At 35.3% G+C, this 19009-nt stretch overlaps 2 protein-coding genes across 5 annotated transcripts; one reads left to right on the forward strand and one right to left on the reverse strand.

Moving 5' to 3' along the window:
- The first annotated feature begins 4809 nt into the window (after positions 1-4809).
- LOC117780573 (clavesin-1) lies at positions 4810-7845 on the forward strand. Of its 2 annotated transcripts, none has more exons than XM_034617152.1 (4): positions 4810-4989; positions 5171-5447; positions 6972-7433; positions 7515-7845. In XM_034617152.1, the coding sequence occupies exons 2-4, from the start codon at positions 5208-5210 to the stop codon at positions 7695-7697; spliced, it is 885 nt and encodes a 294-aa protein (XP_034473043.1). In that variant the 5' UTR covers positions 4810-4989; positions 5171-5207; the 3' UTR covers positions 7698-7845. The 2 variants fall into 2 exon arrangements, with proteins under 2 accessions (XP_034473043.1, XP_034473042.1); XM_034617151.1 differs by having other exon boundaries at positions 5178-5447.
- Positions 7846-9787: 1942 nt separating this feature from the next.
- Positions 9788-13517, reverse strand: LOC117780135 (dihydrolipoyllysine-residue acetyltransferase component of pyruvate dehydrogenase complex, mitochondrial). Of its 3 annotated transcripts, none has more exons than XM_034616553.1 (7): positions 13157-13517; positions 12578-12765; positions 12198-12500; positions 11787-11959; positions 10595-10943; positions 10436-10538; positions 9788-10379 (listed from the first exon to the last, which is right to left on the reverse strand). In XM_034616553.1, exons 1-7 carry the CDS (start codon positions 13291-13293, stop codon positions 10250-10252), a joined length of 1383 nt encoding a protein of 460 aa, XP_034472444.1. In that variant the 5' UTR covers positions 13294-13517; the 3' UTR covers positions 9788-10249. The 3 variants fall into 3 exon arrangements, with proteins under 3 accessions (XP_034472444.1, XP_034472443.1, XP_034472442.1); XM_034616552.1 differs by having other exon boundaries at positions 12111-12500; XM_034616551.1 differs by having other exon boundaries at positions 11787-12007; positions 12111-12500.
- Between the last annotated feature and the right edge of the window lie 5492 nt (positions 13518-19009).

Genomic DNA, 19009 nt, shown 5'->3' on the forward strand with positions numbered 1-19009 from the left:
GCCATGCAGAAAATCAGATACATATTATTTCATTTATTTTTAAACAATTTTATCAGTTAATTTCGGTTTGTCACTTATCTTAATTATGCCTCCTTGAAGTTGGCATAACAGAATGCCATAAAGGTAGCCAAATGGCCTATTGATTGATTACTAACCATATAAGGTAAAACGGTGGTGAGCTAAAAATCCTCCCTGTTTCCGCATAAAACGAGCTGTTGTTTATCATAAACTACATAAGAATTATTAAGTATAAGCTGCTTATCTGATTTTCTTATTTACGTGATGTAAGCGACACGAACAAAAGTTGAAGTAAACCTACATTATCATTGAACCTGACACATCAAATTTAATTGCAAATTAACGTATATATATTATATCCGTGATCGGCCTTAGCATAGTTTTATTAAACATAAGTATTTATTGTCCAACAAAAAAGGTCAAACATAATTGCCTTACATAATCTCTAGATTTATGTGGATGCCCTTTTAATAGTCAAGACTTACAGAAATTAACTGTAGACTGTAGAACGAAAATATTTATATTTTTCATTAACATTTAATGACGAACGGTTTGAAATCATATGGATCTACTTTATAAACTATTTTACTTTCTGATAATTGCTTCCAGTTTTAATCAATTTTAAACTTTTTAAACATTTTTATTTTCAAAATCTTTATTTTTATTTTACTAAAATTGAATATTACTCATAGGGGGTTCTCCAAAAATAATATAATGCACATCCGTTAAATTTGTTTGACCACTTATAGGTGTCAGGTACTTGTAATACTCTAGTAACAAGATGTTTTACAAGCCTATGCCATAGGAATAGTGCTTGACACAGTTTAGAGCTGGGTGTTGTCAGTCAGTCAGGCAGTTAGTCAGTCAAGTGTTCAAAGATTCTTTCTCACGTCATCGCTGTGAGGCGCGATCAAAGTTTAGATTGATTTCAACATGTGTAGCTCTGCTTGATTTACACAATGCTAAATCACTGATCAAACAATTGCACCTTAGTTCATATGTACTCGCAATATCAACTGCTTATAGAGTGTTGCACTATCTATCTTTCTCTCTCTTATTTCCCTTTCTCTAACTACCTGATTACTCAATTCAAATTGAATCATTATCTCTTAATTGAGCATAAGTTTTATACACAATCCAAAGTTCATCATACGATTTTTGAATGTATATCATTAACTTAACTTATAAACTGTTCGCACTTGTTTTCTTTATGAATGGATGAAAACCTCGGTCTGTGCAAAGTACAGCTGAAAGTCTTTATATAGTTTCCATAACACGATTCAAATGGAACGAGAATTTGTACTTGGCATAGTTAGTTGCGACGGGTTTATCTAAATTAGAACACATGGTTAAGAGCTCGTAAAGTATTCCGATTCTGATAAATATTCCCTTATATTACACTCAACTATTTCTGGTCGAATACTTAGACTATCCCGTTCGACATGTTATCTGCTTAGAAATTAACCTTTAAATTTAACAACTTACTTAGTTAAATATGCCTAATATATGACTAATGATAGTGTTGCACTGTAGTACAATGTTCTTAAGTTCCTTTTTCCGTTTCCTTCCTTTTTAAAAAAATAATTGTTTTAATTTTGTAGGCATTGCTATTGCCTTAGTATTGAATTCGCATATAATAAACATTTATAAACATGTAAAAACGTTGTTTTCCTTTAAAATAAAATAATATTTGTTGCTTATACAACTATTAACTAATGTAATTTTTTTTTAAGATTGGAAAAAAGGAAAATACCTTTAAAAATAAAGCTAAACATTGTTGTGGAAATTTTCTACCTAGCAATTAAATTTAAATAATTGACAAAAATTTAAAATTAGAAAGTGTAAAATATTAACAATGCAAATAATATTTTTTTAATAATAATAAAAATTGCCTAAAACTGAACCAAAAATTCATACAACTTGTTGAGGAAAGAGCGTATTAATAATATCTTGTTGAAAAAGAATAATACTTTTAAATTATCATTATTGATTAATTTATCATTATATTTACAGCAGTTCAGTCTTTGTGTACAGATGATCTGGAAATCTGGATTATGAGAAAGGTAGAAGTGTTCGTAATCGTGTAAACGAATCTATTGAAATGAATGCGATAATTAATCGAATGAATGCAAAAGTCATACAAATTGAGCTGTGAATGTGTGTTATCTTTTAACATATTTAAATAATCATTAACAACAGCAAAACAGAAGTTCGATAGCAACAACAACTACAACAACAGCAAGCACAAATTGAACACACTCAGCAACTAAACAACAAATACTTGAACAATATTGAAATTGAGAAACAACAACAACAAGACCAGAAACGATGACAACAAAATCGAATCAAGTGCAAAGACTTTGCCCTATGACTACACTATACGAGAACCCATATCCAGTTATATTCAAACACTATATGTATTGCATATATGAATGTATGCTTGTTTATACGTATAATATATATTTAATATGGATTTACAGTTGAAAAGAAAAATGTTATTTTTGTAAGGGGCGTTTTGGGAACACAAAGCGCACGTTTCGAAGCGTCTGTCAAATTCAATAATATAATAAAATATATAAATATAAAAGCACTGAAAAATTAACAAAGATAACAGTCATATACACAATATACAAGTTTAAAGTCAGGTACCCATAAAAACAACTGTTTCGTAGCACCTGATACATCCAATAATTTTAACACAAAGCCCCAAAACAATTATGAAATCAACAAAAGTTAATCTTACTTTACTTTAATATGCTTTAATGGTGAACTGCTTTCTACCCTGTAAAGAGTTGTCAAATAAAGTTTCCATATCTTTACTAAATGTTATCGAGGCTTACGTAAATTATCTTTGAAATTATGATACAATAACCTGATTTGCCAATATTATCTTATCTTTTTTAAAAGAAATGACAGCTCTTGAGAATTGAATCTTCTGCTTTCTTTATTTATTTTATTTTTATTTGGTTGTGTGTTTGAGTTTATTGACTGTATGTTTAAATTGGGAATTATAATCCATCACTATATTTTTTTGGAAGTTGAATTCTCTACAATATGAGATATATATGAAATATAATAATGGCATTTTAAAAAATATATATAATTAGTGAAATATTTTTTCTATCAATAAAATTTTTATATATGCTCAAGTATATTTTAAATTTTAAGTATTCCTTAACTTAAGTCTACATTTTTAAAGTAAGTAAGTGAAAAGTATCAATAATTATAATAAATATACTAAATCAAAAATTTTATTTCAAAAAATTAACAATATCTAATATATATTAGAATATAAATCTAAAAGTATAAAATGTAAAATCATTTATCATTTAATTGGATTTTGATTAAGATTGGAATAAATATTTAATTTTTTTATACAACGTATATCTTTACTTAAAAAATCTTTTTGTTTCAAATGCATAGACAGAATTATTCTACCCATCAATAGGGCATCAAAGAAAGGGAATGAGAGACAGAGAGTGAGAGAGATAGATAGAGGGGATATTTTATAAGCGCCGACTGAGGACAGAGTCAGCGTCAGCGTCGACTTCGGCGTCGCTGCTTAGACACTTGTCGATTGCGTTGCAGCGCTGCTGATATTGATAAGGACTATCGGGAAAGAATGAAAACGGAGGCGAAGACGCAGACGGAGACAAAAAGGAAGACGGTGGCGGAAAACGAAAAGTGAGGGGGAGTGAAAGCGGCTGTTGACTACCCGTTCGAAATGAAAATGAATACACGATAATAACTGAAATTTTCGGGGCTCTTATCAGCTAAAGAAATTGTTGAACTTGGACTTTAGTCGCTAAAGAAACCGAATGTTTCGATGAATGTTATAATGTTATTGAGTTCCCGGCAACAACATACAAATAGTTTATCGCTATCAATGTTTTTGGCCTTTGTTTTTGTTGGTTTATTTTTGTTTAGTGAACATCGCAAAGTTGACATTTTATATATTGCGACGCGACGCTCTGTTTAGCTGACCAAGGGTTCAAGTTTGAAGACCCAACCCGCAATTATCACAGTGGATGACAATGATCGTGACGATGACGACACACCCGACCAGTGTTGCCAACTCTACTTTCAACAAAAAAAGCTATATCAACATTAAAAAAAGCAGCGAGAAAAGCTGCGAAATCAACAAGAAGCCCAGATAAACAGATATTATTCTGGATCACTAAGTATGGATTAAGAATTGAGGCGATTTAGCCCTGTCTGTCGGCTTACATAAACACCAAGATCTCAAAAACTATAATTAATAATTCATTAAATTTATAATATTATTTTATTTGTAAAAAATAAAACTAAAAAAAACGAAAGAAATTTGCAGTAGTTTTTATAACTTTAAAAATAGCTAGAAAGCCCACCAGCGGAATTTATACATATGAATTCGAATAACTCGAGATCTAGCGGGAATAAAGCTTAATTGGCAACACTGCACACGACCCAGGTAAATGCATGCCATGAAGGGCCTTTCTCGAGGGCGTGAGGTGATTGACAGCGTGGACTTTTATTTATTTTTTTAGACTACCTAAAAATATAATATAACAGTATCTTATAAATACGAGTATTTCCAAAACTTAAAAGATCTAAAAGCGATTGAGATGTTCTCTAATCTGAAACCGAAGTCATTTTCAAGACAAGCCAACGTCGAAGTCGACTGCGACGTCAGCGGCGACTGCGATCGAAGCGCTGCCTTCGTATTTGTATTTGTAATTGTAGTTGTATTTGTATTTGCGATAGTCGCTTGTGTCGATCGGCGTCGTTGTCATTATACATATAGACGTAAACGTTCAGTCGTAAGGGTTTTTCAAAAGCAAATTTCAGTTGGTATAAAACGCACGAGTCGCGAGCAGGCAGAACCAGAACGCGATTGAAATCCGTTAGAGCTACAGAAAGAAAAAAAAAACACACATAGGAAGTGAAAAAAAAATATCATAACTTTAGTCGTTGCTCATATCACGCCCATAGGTAAATAGACGGCATGACTTATTACTGAAAATTACTGTAAACATACTGCAATCGAAAGCTACGTTGGCGTTTGTGTTTTTGGCTTAATTCGCTGCCAATTTTCAAATTACTCAAAAGTGCCTCAGTACAAATAAACAAAGAATCTAAATAACCGATTTTCTAATTGGAACGCATTTTCAAACACGCAGGCTCACATTAACTGTTACATTCCACACAACATGGCTGCCCCCGACATCAGTGAAGAAGCGTTCAATCTGCGTCTCGGCTATTTGAAGCCAGAAACCATTGAAATTGCCCGCGTAGAACTTCGCGAAACGGAGGAAGTGAAAGCGGAAGCCATTAAGAAACTGCGTGAGCTTTTGAAGGCAACGCCAGAGATCAACTACAAGGACGACGATGCATTCCTCACCATCTTCCTGCGCGCCACGCACTTTTATCCTGAGAGTGCATTGGAAAAGGTGCGTACACAAATTTTATTGGAATTTAGTCCTTAAACATTGTTAAGTTCTATACTCATTGTATAATTAAATATTTTTAAAATATTAAACAATCATTTATTTAGTCACACACTCATTAATTAATTATATATATAAAATATAATTCATAGATATTTAATTCATTGCATTTGTGTATTACGTATGTGTGTATAACATTTCAACGTTCAGAAACCACACATGAAATACGCTTGAATGATTGATGCATTAGCTGAATGTAATCCACAATCACATTATTCACTTACAAACCACATACCTACATATTGAAATTAAAAAAGGACGCCGTCAATGATTGCTGCATAGGCTAAATGTCATCCACTAACTAGAATGACGTATTGTACACAATAGCCACAGAACAAAAGGATGCTGTTAATGGTTGTTGCATTAGCTAAATGAAATTCACTAACTAAACAGAAAATCTTCATACTTTTTACTTACAACCCACATACCCATCTTCACCAACATTTGCCACACAAAAGAGATAGTATGAAATGGTTATTGTATAAGCTTAATGTCATCCACACATAAAACAGGACGCTCGAAATGATTGTTGCATTAGCAAAATGTATTCCACTAACAAAGCAGACGCATTCTACACACAATCCACATGCGTTTGATGCATTCAAACTCTCCACCCACATAAAATCTTTGAGAACATTCGATTGTCTTATCAGCACACAGCTTCACCTCATGATCCCAAATAAGAATATAATCACATCAGGGTCTACAACCTCAGCAAGCTAAGTGCAATCTGAGCTCCTAGAATAAAAATAGAAAAGACAAAAAAACAGAAAAAGTGAAAAGGAATCGGAATCGGAATTGGAATTGTCGCTATGCAACTTCAGTCGTGGAACGTACGATTCCCGACGATTGCGATTCTCTTTATTGATAGGCCTTTGAACTCGCTGACACACACAGACCACATAATAAAAGAAACCTAATACAGAAGCGATAAGCGGTTCCTATTCAAAGTATACTATATATACAATTAAGTTAATATATATATATATATATATACTAGTTATATGAAGCAAATACATAATGCATGCGGCTGCTGATGTTGACCATGACGTGGCTTATGGAACTACTTGTTAAATTCAGCTATAAACCTTTATCATGACATAGATTTTATGACCGTTCAATGGTCAGTTCGAAAGCTTTCATTATCAGTTCGTAAATTTAATCATACAATTTTACACAGGTATCGAAATTGTTAGTTTAAAATAAATTAAAATAGATGATAGGAACAAAAGAGATAAATCTTGATACAAGCCTTACTGTTTAATTATAAATTATCAATTTTTATGAGATTCTATAGAAAATTAGTATTGTTCCTCAATGTTAGTGAACATTTATTCCACCTCACTCAAGAAGCAACTTTTCAAATTCAGCTATAAACCTTTATCATGACATGGATTTTAAGACCGTTCAATGGTCAGTTGGAAACTTCCATAATCAGTTAGTAAATTTAATCAAACTATTTTACAGATGAAAAGTACCGCCAACTTCCGCAAGGAGTATGCCTCCTTGGTTCATGGTCTTCAGGTGGAACAGGTGAAGGAGCGCTTTATCAAGGGCAGCGTCATCAATGTCCTGAAGAATTGCGATCAGAAGGGACGACGTGTCCTTATTGTCAATGCTGGTAAATTGTGGGATCCCTCAGCTGTGCCCAGTGATGAGATGTTCCGCATGCTTTACATGGTTCACATTGCCGCCCAGTTGGAGGAGGAGACACAGATTCGTGGCGTTGTCTGCATCATGGACTTTGATGGTCTGGCCATGAAGCAGGTGAAGGCACTCTCTCCGAGCTTCTCCAAGCGTCTGCTCACGTTCATCCAGGAGGCGATGCCACTGCGCATGAAGGAGGTGCACTTTGTGAAGCAACCCTTCATCTTCAACATGGTCTGGTCGCTCTTCAAGCCATTCGTCAAGGAGAAGCTGAACAAGCGCGTAAGTTTCAAATGCTCCATGAGCTCCATTAATTTCTTATATAACTTTCTTGTTTATTTTTTTGTCAATTTCTATCTATAGATGCACTTCCATGGCAGTGATATGAAATCCCTGCACAAATTCCTCGATCCCTCGGTTCTTCCGGCCAACTACAAGGGCACAATGCCCGCCATCGATTACGGCGGTATGGAGTGGTTCCCCTCACTGGAAGCACAGTCCGAATATGTCAACACCTGGAGCGAACTGGGACCAGCCAAGTGGTAAAGATTTTGGACTCAAAAATCAACGGGCAGCCAGCCCAATAATTACATTAATTAATGTACGCTTACATTTGTCTAATTATAAATACATCATTGATTAGTTTTTAGCTCTTGACAATAAACTAGTTACATATAATTCAATTTCTAAACTACCCAAGTATCTATTATTTATTTCTATATCACTCGGAAGTTTTGGTTTTTAAACTTCTGTCGAGTATTAAGCTTAAAATTTATTAACAAAATAATTTTTTAACGGTTAGATTTTTTGTTTCAGAGGTTGACATTTAAAAATTCTTATGCACAGGATTTTGTTCTTTTTTTAACTAACCCAAATTATAAAGAAAAAACACTACAAATTGAAAATATATGTGCAAAGAAAATACTTGAAATACTACAATACTGGCACTTCTTAATGAATCATATTTATGAGGCTAAATAAATGATTTTATATGGTAGGTTTTATAGTCTTTATACAAAATCGATATAGCTGACATGCTGGCAATATGATTCTAGCTAATATAATAAATCAGGGACCGTACCTGTTATGAGGAATATCCAAATAAATCACTTTTAATGGTTATTTTAAGACTTTTATTTTATAAATACAAATTAATAATTATTTTTATTTAAAAAAAATAAAAATTAAAATTAATCATTATTTTTGATTTTTATTTTATTAGTCTTTAGTAAGTCTTTTAAGTCTTTTTTGAAAAATAATTTAAAAGTCTGTAAAGACTTTTATTTCTGATTTTAAACTTTTAAAAGTTTCAAAAGACTTTTATTTTTGAGGAATAAAATAAAAGTCTTAAAAGACTTTTGTCATATGAAAACTTTTGAACAAAAGTCTTTGTGAATATCTCCGCTTATAATCAAGATAAAAATTTTAAAACTACACATTGGTTCTCTTTTATCTACATTATCTTTTATCTAAATTTTTCCCTAAAAAAAAGTACTGAAATAATTGGAAAAACAGAAAAATAGATTTTGAATCCAAAAAATAATCATAGTATTTTAACTCACGTTTACAAATTCACTAGATTAAACCTATCCCCCTGTGATATTGCTTCTAGGAAAAAGAGCGTAGTTAATTATTAGAGAATAAAGGTTCATGGAATGTCGTAGGTTTTACTGGTGTTGTAATTTTGAAATTTTTATCTTGAGTATAAGCGAAGATATTGACAAAGACTTTTATTCAAATGTTTTCAAATCGTAAAAGTCTTCAAAGACTTTTATTTTATTTATCAAAATAAAAGTCTTCAAAGTCTTTAAAGACTTTTATTCAAAAAAAAATCAAAGACTCTTATAAAAGATTAATAAAATAAAAATCAATAATAATAATTATTCTACATTTTTTTAATCACAAATAATTATTAAATGTGATTTACAAAATCAAGTTTTTAAATAACCTTTAATTTTGATTTTTTTTCTTTTATAACTCAAATAAAAGTTTATTAGCTGTTTGCAGAGATATTAAAATAACAATAATTTTGGTACATTCAAAACAAAAATTGAACTTCTCCTTATGGTTGATTTATTATGTTTCTATTTTGAACAATAATCATTATTTTCAGTCCCTGTAATAAATGTCTTGCTAAGGAACATTCAAATAATACTATTTGCTATTACCCGCATTGTCTGTAATTTCATAATCAAACGTTCGCATTTGTAATACAGAATATTTAAATTGCATCAGCGAATTCAATAAGGTACAACATTTAAGCTTAGAAATTCTGATTACTAAATATATTTTTGAGCGATCGCTTGATTGTTTTCTACTCCTTTGAGATTTTTGTGCAATTCTTTAAGTTCCCTGACTACATCATCCTTTCCCCTACGCTCACCAATTTTCGGAGAAAAAATATTTTTTTTAAATTTTAAGCTCTTTTTATTCTTATATATAATATATAAATCGCAACATACAAATATAGAGTAGATTCTCCCAGATCCAATAAATATTGACTATTTTCCGCACTGTAAAGTTAAATATCCCAAGCGACTAAATCAATTGTCGATTCATTTGAGAGACAATGCCTTTCCACCAATTGTTGCCCCTACTGTGGAAATTTTCTGTAGCATTTAGCAGATATTTTGGAATAAAATGGACTACATTGTAATATGTTTATTTAACAATTTTCGGGTATTGAAATGTTCTTCTAATATAATGAAAATGACATACATAAAATTATTTTTCAACGAAAATTTAAATGGCTGCTACGCGGTGCTAATGTAAAATTGGATTGGGGTTTGAGTCGAGTTGAGTTGATTTGATTTGATTAAATAATATCCGATATTATGAAAGTACCATCAATTTTACTACATTACACATTTAAGTATATAGAGACTTAAAAAGTCGATTGAGTGTCAAATTGACGCTAAGACGCACAACGTGAATCGTGGGACAGCAAGCCAATTAAAATGAAAGTATACAATATTTTGTATAGTATATAACATCGAAAGTATAGACGTTATATGAACCAGAAGCGACTCGTGGCAGTAAGCGGACACAGCTAATCCTCTCCAGAGTGTTTAGCTAACTGATCCGCAAAATGTCTTGATTTACATTATCATTGTCTGTGGATCCTCCATGAAGTCACGGAAGTGTTTGAGCCAAACGGCGGCCACGGCACCATCCACAACTCTGTGATCGGCGCTCAGCGTCACGGTGATCATATTGGTCTCCTTGAAACTATAATAAAGACAACCATAAGTAAATGATTCAATTGTAGATGCGAGATAAGTTACCCATTAGGACTGTCTGGATCAAGCACAAGCTTTTTCGTTGTGGTTCCAATAGCCAGGATGCAGGATTGCGGGGGATTAATGACAGCGCAGAATTGATTGACACCTAGAAAAGGAAAATTAATTAAAAACTTGACAACATTTTGTCGCAAGTTGTCATACCGAACATGCCCAAATTGGACACGGATATGGTGCCGCCTTGGAATTCATGTGGCTGCAACTTGTTGTCGCGCGCCTTGCCGGCCAGCTCCTTAACATTCTTCGAGATTTCTAGCACACCCTTGCGATCGGCATTAAAGATAATGGGAGTAATGAGACCCTTATCTGTGGACACGGCCACTGAGACATCTACATCGCTGTACTCCCGTATAAAGGTACCCATCCACGCTGAATTCGCTTCAGGCACCTTTCGACAAGCTGTTGCCATGGCCTTGATGATGAAGTCATTGATGGAGACACGTGCTCCTTCCTTCTCGTACTTCTTATTTACCTTGGCTCGCAGCTTCATCAGCTGTAAAGAAGGAAATAAGCATGGAGTGAGAAACTTTTCCTTAAAACAATAATTATAAATAAATCAATGTGAAGGCAAAAGGTTAACATATTAGTAAAGCTAATACTTCTTTTCTTGATTACATTTTTCTCGGCTGTCCCCAAAATTCCCACAAATGTTGGTTAGAGAAAAGAATGTTAAATATTCCCAGACATTAACAACTTTTATATTTCTTCAATATAATTTTTAGTAGACTGATTTTAATCGTCGGTAAGTTAACAACCGTAATTATTGAAATGGGCGACGAATTTTTATTTATAATTTAAAATCTTTAAAATATTAGACATTATTATAGTTTTGTTTTATTGAATGATTGCCAAATAATAATAAAGCTTTAATATCCATTTCAAAAAATGACACAACTTTTATTTTTGCAATAAATATCGTAAGTTAGTTTAATTTTTGATTTTTGTTATTAAAGCTACAGAAATTCAAAACAACATTTACGATCTTTATTGATTTGGCAATTGAATGATTGCCAAATAATTATAACGCTTTAATTTTCATTTAAAAAATTTGACACAACTTTTATTTTTGCAATAAATATCGTAAGTAGCATTTTTGATTTTAATTATTAAAGTTACAAAAATTCAAAACAACATTTACGATTTGCATTGATTTTTCTTTAAAATAAAATAAGTGTGTCTACGATTGATATTTAAAATAATAATACAACAAAATATTGAATAATTCGAATCCAAAAGTAAATATACGAAAATAATTATAAGCGTTCACCCTTATGCATTTTTCTAACCAATAGGATTAAAAATGGGAAAATAATAGTTAATAGTTAGTTTCACTTACCTTGTCTACTGTGCATTCCACGGTGACGTAGTAATGTGGTAGATTCTGCTTGGACTCGAGCAGGCGTTTGGCAATGACGGACCGCATCGTGGTTAATGGGATGTCCTTGAAGTTGGCGCCGGCTGCTGGCTTGGCTGGAGCTGGAGCGGCAGCTGCTTGGGCCTGTTGCGCGGCTGCAAGATCACCAGATTTAAGTGAGCCAAATACGCCGGAACCTTTGCCTGCACAAAAGGCCAGGATTAGTAAGGCACAGAACAGGGATAATTAGTGGAGCAGTGGTGCATGCAACACAGCACAGCAGGATATGGGATTAGTAATAACAACCTTGTAAACGCATCTGTTGCGTTTCGGCTAATCTCTTGGCCATGGGACTAGCATAGACGCGTCCGCCAGTTTGCGGGGTTGGACTACCTGCTGGCGCTGGAGCGGCAACTGGTGGTGGTGGTGGTGCTGCTGCTACTGGTGCGGCAGCTGCGGGTGGTGGCGGCGGTGGAGGAGGTGCAGCAGCAGCAGCGGGTGCAGCGGCTGGAGCATCATCCTTGAAATCCTTAAAGGCAGCCACATGGCTCGCATCGGACACAATGATGCACACCAACTGACCGATGGGCACATCCTTAGTGCCACCAGGTATTAAGATCTTGGCCAGATAACCCTCCTCAGGTGTCTCAAAGCCCATGGTGGCCTTATCGGTTTCAATCTCACACAGCAGATCACCTACAAATGCCATTGATCAATCAATCACATGAATATACATATATGTAGATTAAAGGGATTTTTATGTGTTACTTTACCCTCGTTTAGCTTGTCGCCCTCCTTCTTCTCCCAACTGACAATGGAGCCGCGTTCCATTGTGGGCGAGAGGGCGGGCAGCGGGACGCGTATGTGATCGGGCAGGTCGGCGTAGGCTCGCGCAAAGTTGTAGCCCCATGTTGATAATATTTGGGGTCTGCTAAGGATCGGTTTGGTATTCAATGTTGAGCTGCGATTGGGGAAAACAAAACCATGAAATGCGTTCGATTGACAGATGATAACAGCTGATTGCTGCTATTGTTATCGATAACACGCACACAAAATGTAAACAATTGCACTGTTGTTGCTGCTGTTGGCTTTGCCAATCAGAATAACTCAAAATATACCACTTTTGCCGCTTATCAGTTGATTATCGAAGGCATCATGCGACGCGACGCTGATTTGATAATCACGCACGCAATTGGACAAATTGGTTGCCTGCCACCTGACGCTGCCGCCCACTGACCGACCGACCAAACGGGTGGCAAATGCAGCCTCGCAATTTGCAATATTACACAACACACAGTTTCTAACCTCAACGCCGTGCAGCGGCGATACTTCGAGTGATGTCTTTTTCCTACCTGGCTGCCTGTAGATTGCAGGTTTGACACAGTGCACGCACTCCATAGTTGGCCCCACGTCGCACCGCTTGAGACCGGAGGAAGACCGCCCGTAATGCGACCAGTTCTTTTCGTGTCGTACTCAGTGAACGCAACATTCTTCCCTCTATAGATTTAATTCGATGTCTTGATCTTTCTTTTGCCTGGACGCTTTCGTTGAATGCCTACGAGTTTGAATTTGTAGTGCGCAATGCGTTTTCGTAATTTGGATAAATAAAATCGTGTCGAATTCTAAGTCGAAAATTTTTAAACCGAAGGTTTGCAAGCAGCCGACCTTATTTAACGCCACTAGGTCACGACTTACTACGACAACCACTGTTGCCCACTTAGCTATTTTATAGCTAGGTCTGGCTATTTTCAAAGTTCGTTAGCTCGAAAAATCTGAAAAATCGTTATTAGCCAAAAACCGGACTATTTCAAATATATTTTAAGCTATGCTGTGCTATTATTATTTTTTCTAAATATGTGCAAAAGTGCTCACAAAAACAGTTTTAGATGCTTTCCCGCCAAAAGCAGTTATTATTTCCTCTAAAAAGTTGGCAGCACTGGTGTGGCAGCACTGTACTGCCACCACTCAGCAACATTTTACTATCTGGCAAGCCGTACCATTTTAGGTAAAGTTTCAAAACAAAAAAATGTATAAAAAGTACCTTCTTTAATAGTTTTTCTTAACTTCAAAACCAGAAATTTGTAAATTTTGCAGAATTTTTGTTAGAATTTAGTCGATTTTTTATATTATTAAATTTGTAACTTCTACCCGTTTGGGATGACCAGCTTTAAAACTACACTAAAATGTCTGGCATTATTTTATCTTATTTTGAATTTAAATTTTTGAAATTTGCGTTGCCAAAAAATTAAATTCTGCAATGTTATTGCTATCGTTTTCTGTTGTCTTTATCGCAGCGCCATCTTGTGTCACATTAGCGACCACATTACTCCTCATAAGCAATTTGCTCCTCACGAAACAGTATCACAATCTGCAAACGCGCGTAATTTAATTTTTTGTTAATTTCTTAGCAATATTTTTTCAATAAAAAAATAATTTAATGCGAGCTTTAAATTTGAAATTAAATAAAATTTAGTTTTTCATTTTAATGAAGGTTGAAGTTCGTCAACCTTCTGGAAAAGAAGATACAAATTTAATTCTAAAAAAAAGATTTTAAAATCCAGTACTCTATCCAAATTACTGCAAAATTTTAAAAAATGCTGGCTTCAAAATTAAGAAAAATTAAAAAAAAAGGTATTTCTTGCCAAGTTACTATATTTGACATCTTACCTATAATGGTACGACTTGCCAGATCGGATTTTTTTCTGGAAAAGGTGGCAGCTCCTCAGCACACAAAAAGTTTTAATTTGGTCAATAATGTAAATTTGTATTTTGTCAAAATACTCTCATGACTAACTGTAGATGCGACCACCTGTTCAATAGGTGCAAGTGTGTCAGCAGGTGGCCTTCAAGCAGTTCCAGTAATAAATACACAAGAAACAAGAAAATAGGTTTCAAATTGTTTATTATGGAATTAAGTTGATTCATAAAACAGTTTGTGTTTTTCATGCAAGTCGCCTCATATTGAGTGTACTTCAACATGTGCCGGGTTGCCAGACACACCAGAGCACCTGATGAAGTACAATAGACATGGGAGACATGATTGATTTGGAGACTTAGGATTTACAAAAGCTTCTGCTGCCTTTGCTGCTGTTGAGAGCGTCTGGCCACCACGCGCGCTACTTCAGGTACCTGACTGTGGATAACCAAAAACCAGCCCCGGTCACTGATTAGCGCGCACGGTAAAAGACGTTGGCGAGAGAGAGACAGCGAGTCATCGGTGTGCCTTGCTTGAACAATAGATAAGCCCAACAGATGTTGCCAAGTGGTTCGAAGTTACTGCCTTCTATCCGTTCATCCGCTCGCTGCTCCTGAAGCCACACGGACGGCAGGAAACGACCTTGCGCGTTGTGTCCATGTCGGAGCTTTAAGGTTAACGATCTCCACGCATGTGTATGTGTGTTTATGCGACGACGCCGATGACTTCATACCCAACTCATGCACACTTGCATGCATACACATGAATATGTGTAAAGAGCGTTTTATGTGTAAGCTTTTTGAGCTGAAGCTTTAACGCCGTTTGTTCATTTGTACCCACCGTCTGTTGTGAGAGAGAGAGAGAGAAAAATTGCTGCTTGTCGCAGATTTATGCAATAACAATGCCAAATTAGTCATATGTTTCTCTTTGCGCACCTCATTCTGCCTGGCCATAAGCAAATGTACATACCAAGTACATACATACATACATAGTCCAGTAAATCGGATATGACGTCATCAGGTGCCAAATGCAAAATTTTACACATTTCTGATTTTGTTCGCTTTTGTTAGCAGCAACAGTTAGTCTTTGTCATATTTTAGCAGCCAGAGACCCTTGATATTCTATATTTGAAACGCTGAAAAGAAAAAAAAAAGTAGAGAACACTGAAAAAATTGACAAAGAGAAACGACAAAAAGAACCGGCGTTTTGTTCAACGCTCTCTCGTGCGCACTCTCTCTCTCTCTCTCTTTGTTACTAAGCGCAGCGGAGCTACGTGCGTGATCGCCGACAAACACACACACATACTGACAAACTGCTGGCAAGTTTAGCGGCGCAGCCGAAACATACACGTGCCCCACTACATTCGCGAATTCTCTCGTACACAGACACACACAGCTAAATGCAGACACAGAGGGCATAAAATCGAATTTGCAAACGCGTTCATAGCATTTTGTCTCTCTCTCCCGCTCTTTGGCTCTTGTCTTTTGCACGATGTTCGCTAAAAAGGAATTAAATGAATTGCCAGCAGCTACACTTAATTTTTTTTCGTATTTTACAACGCCTCATAAACTTTAAGCCGCTCGCGCAGATTTGTGGTATAATGAACTTGGACTTGGCTGCCGCTCAAGTATCCATGTGTGTGTGTTTGCGCGATGTGTCACGGTTGCTGCTGCTGCGATCGCGAGCAGCTTTTGAATGCCTCGCGTTGTGAATAATTGCGTATTTTCGAATTTACGAATGTTCGAATGTCGTTTTGTCGTGCCCAGCCGAGCATGTGGATGTGTGAGTGATGTATTTAATTGTATATGTATGTACGTACATTTGTATTCATGTATATAGCAATGGCGACGATGTCGGACTACCATATATATTATATATATATGTACATACTTATATACAAATAATGAGCAGCAACTGTGGCAGACATGACTGCTTTATATGCCAGTGTGTATGTGCATATGCATGTACATTTGTATGTATGCATGTATATGTATGAGCTATTTGCTTGGGTGGGGCATTCCTAACCTCAAATAGTAACAATGCGCCGACAACTGCCGAGTGCATGTGTATGTGTGTGTGTGGGTGCCAGCCTGCCAATCTGTCTTCTCTTCTCTCTCTGCAAAATGCAAGCACATGCTTTTTTTGAATGAGAACGCCCTTAACCCTGAGTTGGAGTTTGCTGTCAAAAAAAAAAAACGTTTTGCAATTCTGATCAGACACACAAACATACACACACAGACACTCACCTACACATACAAAATTGCCAAATTTGTTTGTGTGTGCGTTTCATCGTCGTGTGTCTGGGCAACAATTTTGTCTAAAATTAATATTTGAGCGACAAAGTTTTGTGTGTGTGGGCAAAAGAAATTTGGAAATACAGTGAGTCAAGCAAGTATTTCGGCAAGACACAAATTCGCATTCAATGTGAATTATTTTTTTTTTTAACTGTTTAGAAACAAGATATAAAATAAGACGCCATAAATTATAGGTCCTTTTCTTTACAGGAGAAAATATGTAAATTTTAAATGTTGTCAAAATACTTTCTTGACTGATTGTGTGTAGAATCATGTGGTCGTCGCTTCAAACATTTTTTGCTGCTACTTGCGTCACTCTTTTGCCGCGTTCGGCAAGAATTGTAGTTGTCTCTCTGTCTGTCTTTGTGTCCTCTCTTTTTGCGTGACTGTGTGCGTAGCAAATATTTGTTGTTGTTCTGTCGTTTGTTGTTGCTGCTGCTGGTGCCTTGTGATATCAAATCGCTAAAAATAAACGCAACCTCAACTACAATTTGGTATTTTCAAGTCTTCTTTTTTAACGAGCATTTTGTTCGCTTTTGACCTGTGTTAAATTCCGTTCAAATGTCATTTGAGTGTCGTCGGTCGGTCTGTCTCTTTTCTGTCCTTATTTCATTTCATTTTTTACTTTTTCTTTTTCTGGTCTTTATATCGTTCACTGTCAACTTCCGTTGCACTTGAGCTTTTTCTTTTCTTTGTTGCTTTAATTTCACACACACGCGCGCTGCAAAGTTTAACTTCAATTTCGTTTTGAGTTGTCCGTTTCTCATTGCACACATACACACACAGAAAACACAAACTGAAGAGAGAGAGAGAGAGTGGGAGAGACACAATCGGCCACTTGATGTGCAAATGGCAGACTGTGCGACCGCCTAGAAACGCTGTGGCCTTTTATTTTATTTGGTTCTGTGATTTCGTTTTTGATTTGAATTTTGACTTTGCCTTTTACTAATTTTGCTATTTTGCCAGCTCTTTCTGTCGATTTGAGCAAAGCTAAGAAAAGCGAAGCGAAGCGAACCGCGCACGCCGGCTGTTGGTGATCAAATGCTCAATGTTGCTGCTTAATCAAAAGCCGAATGCGCGAATTTTATTTCGCATTGCCACTAAGTTGACGCTGCTGCCTCTGCTGCTGCCGCCGACTCTGTCTCCGCCGGCGTCGTCAGCTGTCTGTGTGTGTCTCTGCAACAAACATACATACACAGGCAGAGAAACAGCAGCAGCAGCCGCAGCCGACGTATGTGTTGCCGTTTCTTTCGCTTCCTGCTTCCTACACCGCGCTTTTCGTTCACCAATACAAATACCATACAAACGCACGCATACGTTGCATATACTTTTTGCCCAGTTCTCACTCACGGGGTTCCTTTGTTATAAAACTGGCAGGCACCACCAGCCAAAAACTGACTGCAACAAAAAGCTGGCACAGTGGTCCATGCAAGTTTATCTACTCCTCGAGTTACTACCCATTTTTGTTTATGAGTTACAATGGGAATTATGCTTTTTATTTAATATACTATTTTAATTTTATTTTTTATAATTTATTTTTTTTAAATTATTTTTGTTTTTTTCATTTTTATATTATAACTCAATTAAAATTCTAAATAATTTTTACTCGGTCGAGTAATTTTTTAAAAATTGAAAATGCCGTTCTAAGTAGTTATTATTATTATATTTTTCACAATTCTGATAAGTATCACATTTCGCGTTATTTCTCCCACTTTGCTGATAATACGCCTCATCATTCTTTCCTGGAAACATAAATGTGCTCTAGGTTCCCATTTTTGTATTTCAACTAGATTTTCAAACCAGTTAGAAACAGTGTATTTAAAAATAAGTAATCTAAATCTGTTCTCCTAATCTAACAGGTTTTAAGTTACAAAAAGTTTAATAGTTTAAAATCGTTTCATGTTAAAAGTATGCATAAGTCGAGGTATTTTTTTTATCAGTAAATAAATTTGCGAGAGTGCAGATTGTATAGGTAGGAGTAAATAACGAGTTATATCATAGCTAGCGTTTATTTGCATTAAACGTTTTACGCTTTGCTGCGCCAAATAGTCAATAATTAGATGAAATAATATAAATATTAAATGCTGTTAGACATATATTAAGAAAGAAAAACAAATAAACCTACTGAAATATTGTTGTGAAAAATGTTTCCCTGTACTTTTGGATAGTACAAATTTACCTGCTTATTTATTTGTTTTATGGAAGCTGAAAATAAG

Source organism: Drosophila innubila (genome assembly GCF_004354385.1).
Source record: "Drosophila innubila isolate TH190305 chromosome 2L unlocalized genomic scaffold, UK_Dinn_1.0 4_B_2L, whole genome shotgun sequence".
Classification (NCBI taxonomy): Eukaryota; Metazoa; Arthropoda; class Insecta; order Diptera; family Drosophilidae; genus Drosophila; species Drosophila innubila.

Bases quoted from the DNA above. Each gene is read 5' to 3' on its own strand.
- LOC117780573 (XM_034617152.1), top strand. From the start codon at position 5,208: ATGGCTGCCCCCGACATCAGTGAAGAAGCGTTCAATCTGCGTCTCGGC. The intron at 5,448-6,971 runs GTGCGTACACAA...ACTATTTTACAG, and splicing joins CTGAGAGTGCATTGGAAAAG to ATGAAAAGTACCGCCAACTT. The intron at 7,434-7,514 runs GTAAGTTTCAAA...TTCTATCTATAG, and splicing joins AGGAGAAGCTGAACAAGCGC to ATGCACTTCCATGGCAGTGA.
- LOC117780135 (XM_034616551.1), bottom strand. From the start codon at position 13,293: ATGTTGCGTTCACTGAGTACGACACGAAAAGAACTGGTCGCATTACGG. The intron at 12,008-12,110 runs GTTGTTATTACT...CCTTTTGTGCAG, and splicing joins GCAACAGATGCGTTTACAAG to GCAAAGGTTCCGGCGTATTT. The intron at 10,944-11,786 runs GTAAGTGAAACT...CCTTCTTTACAG, and splicing joins TGGAATGCACAGTAGACAAG to CTGATGAAGCTGCGAGCCAA.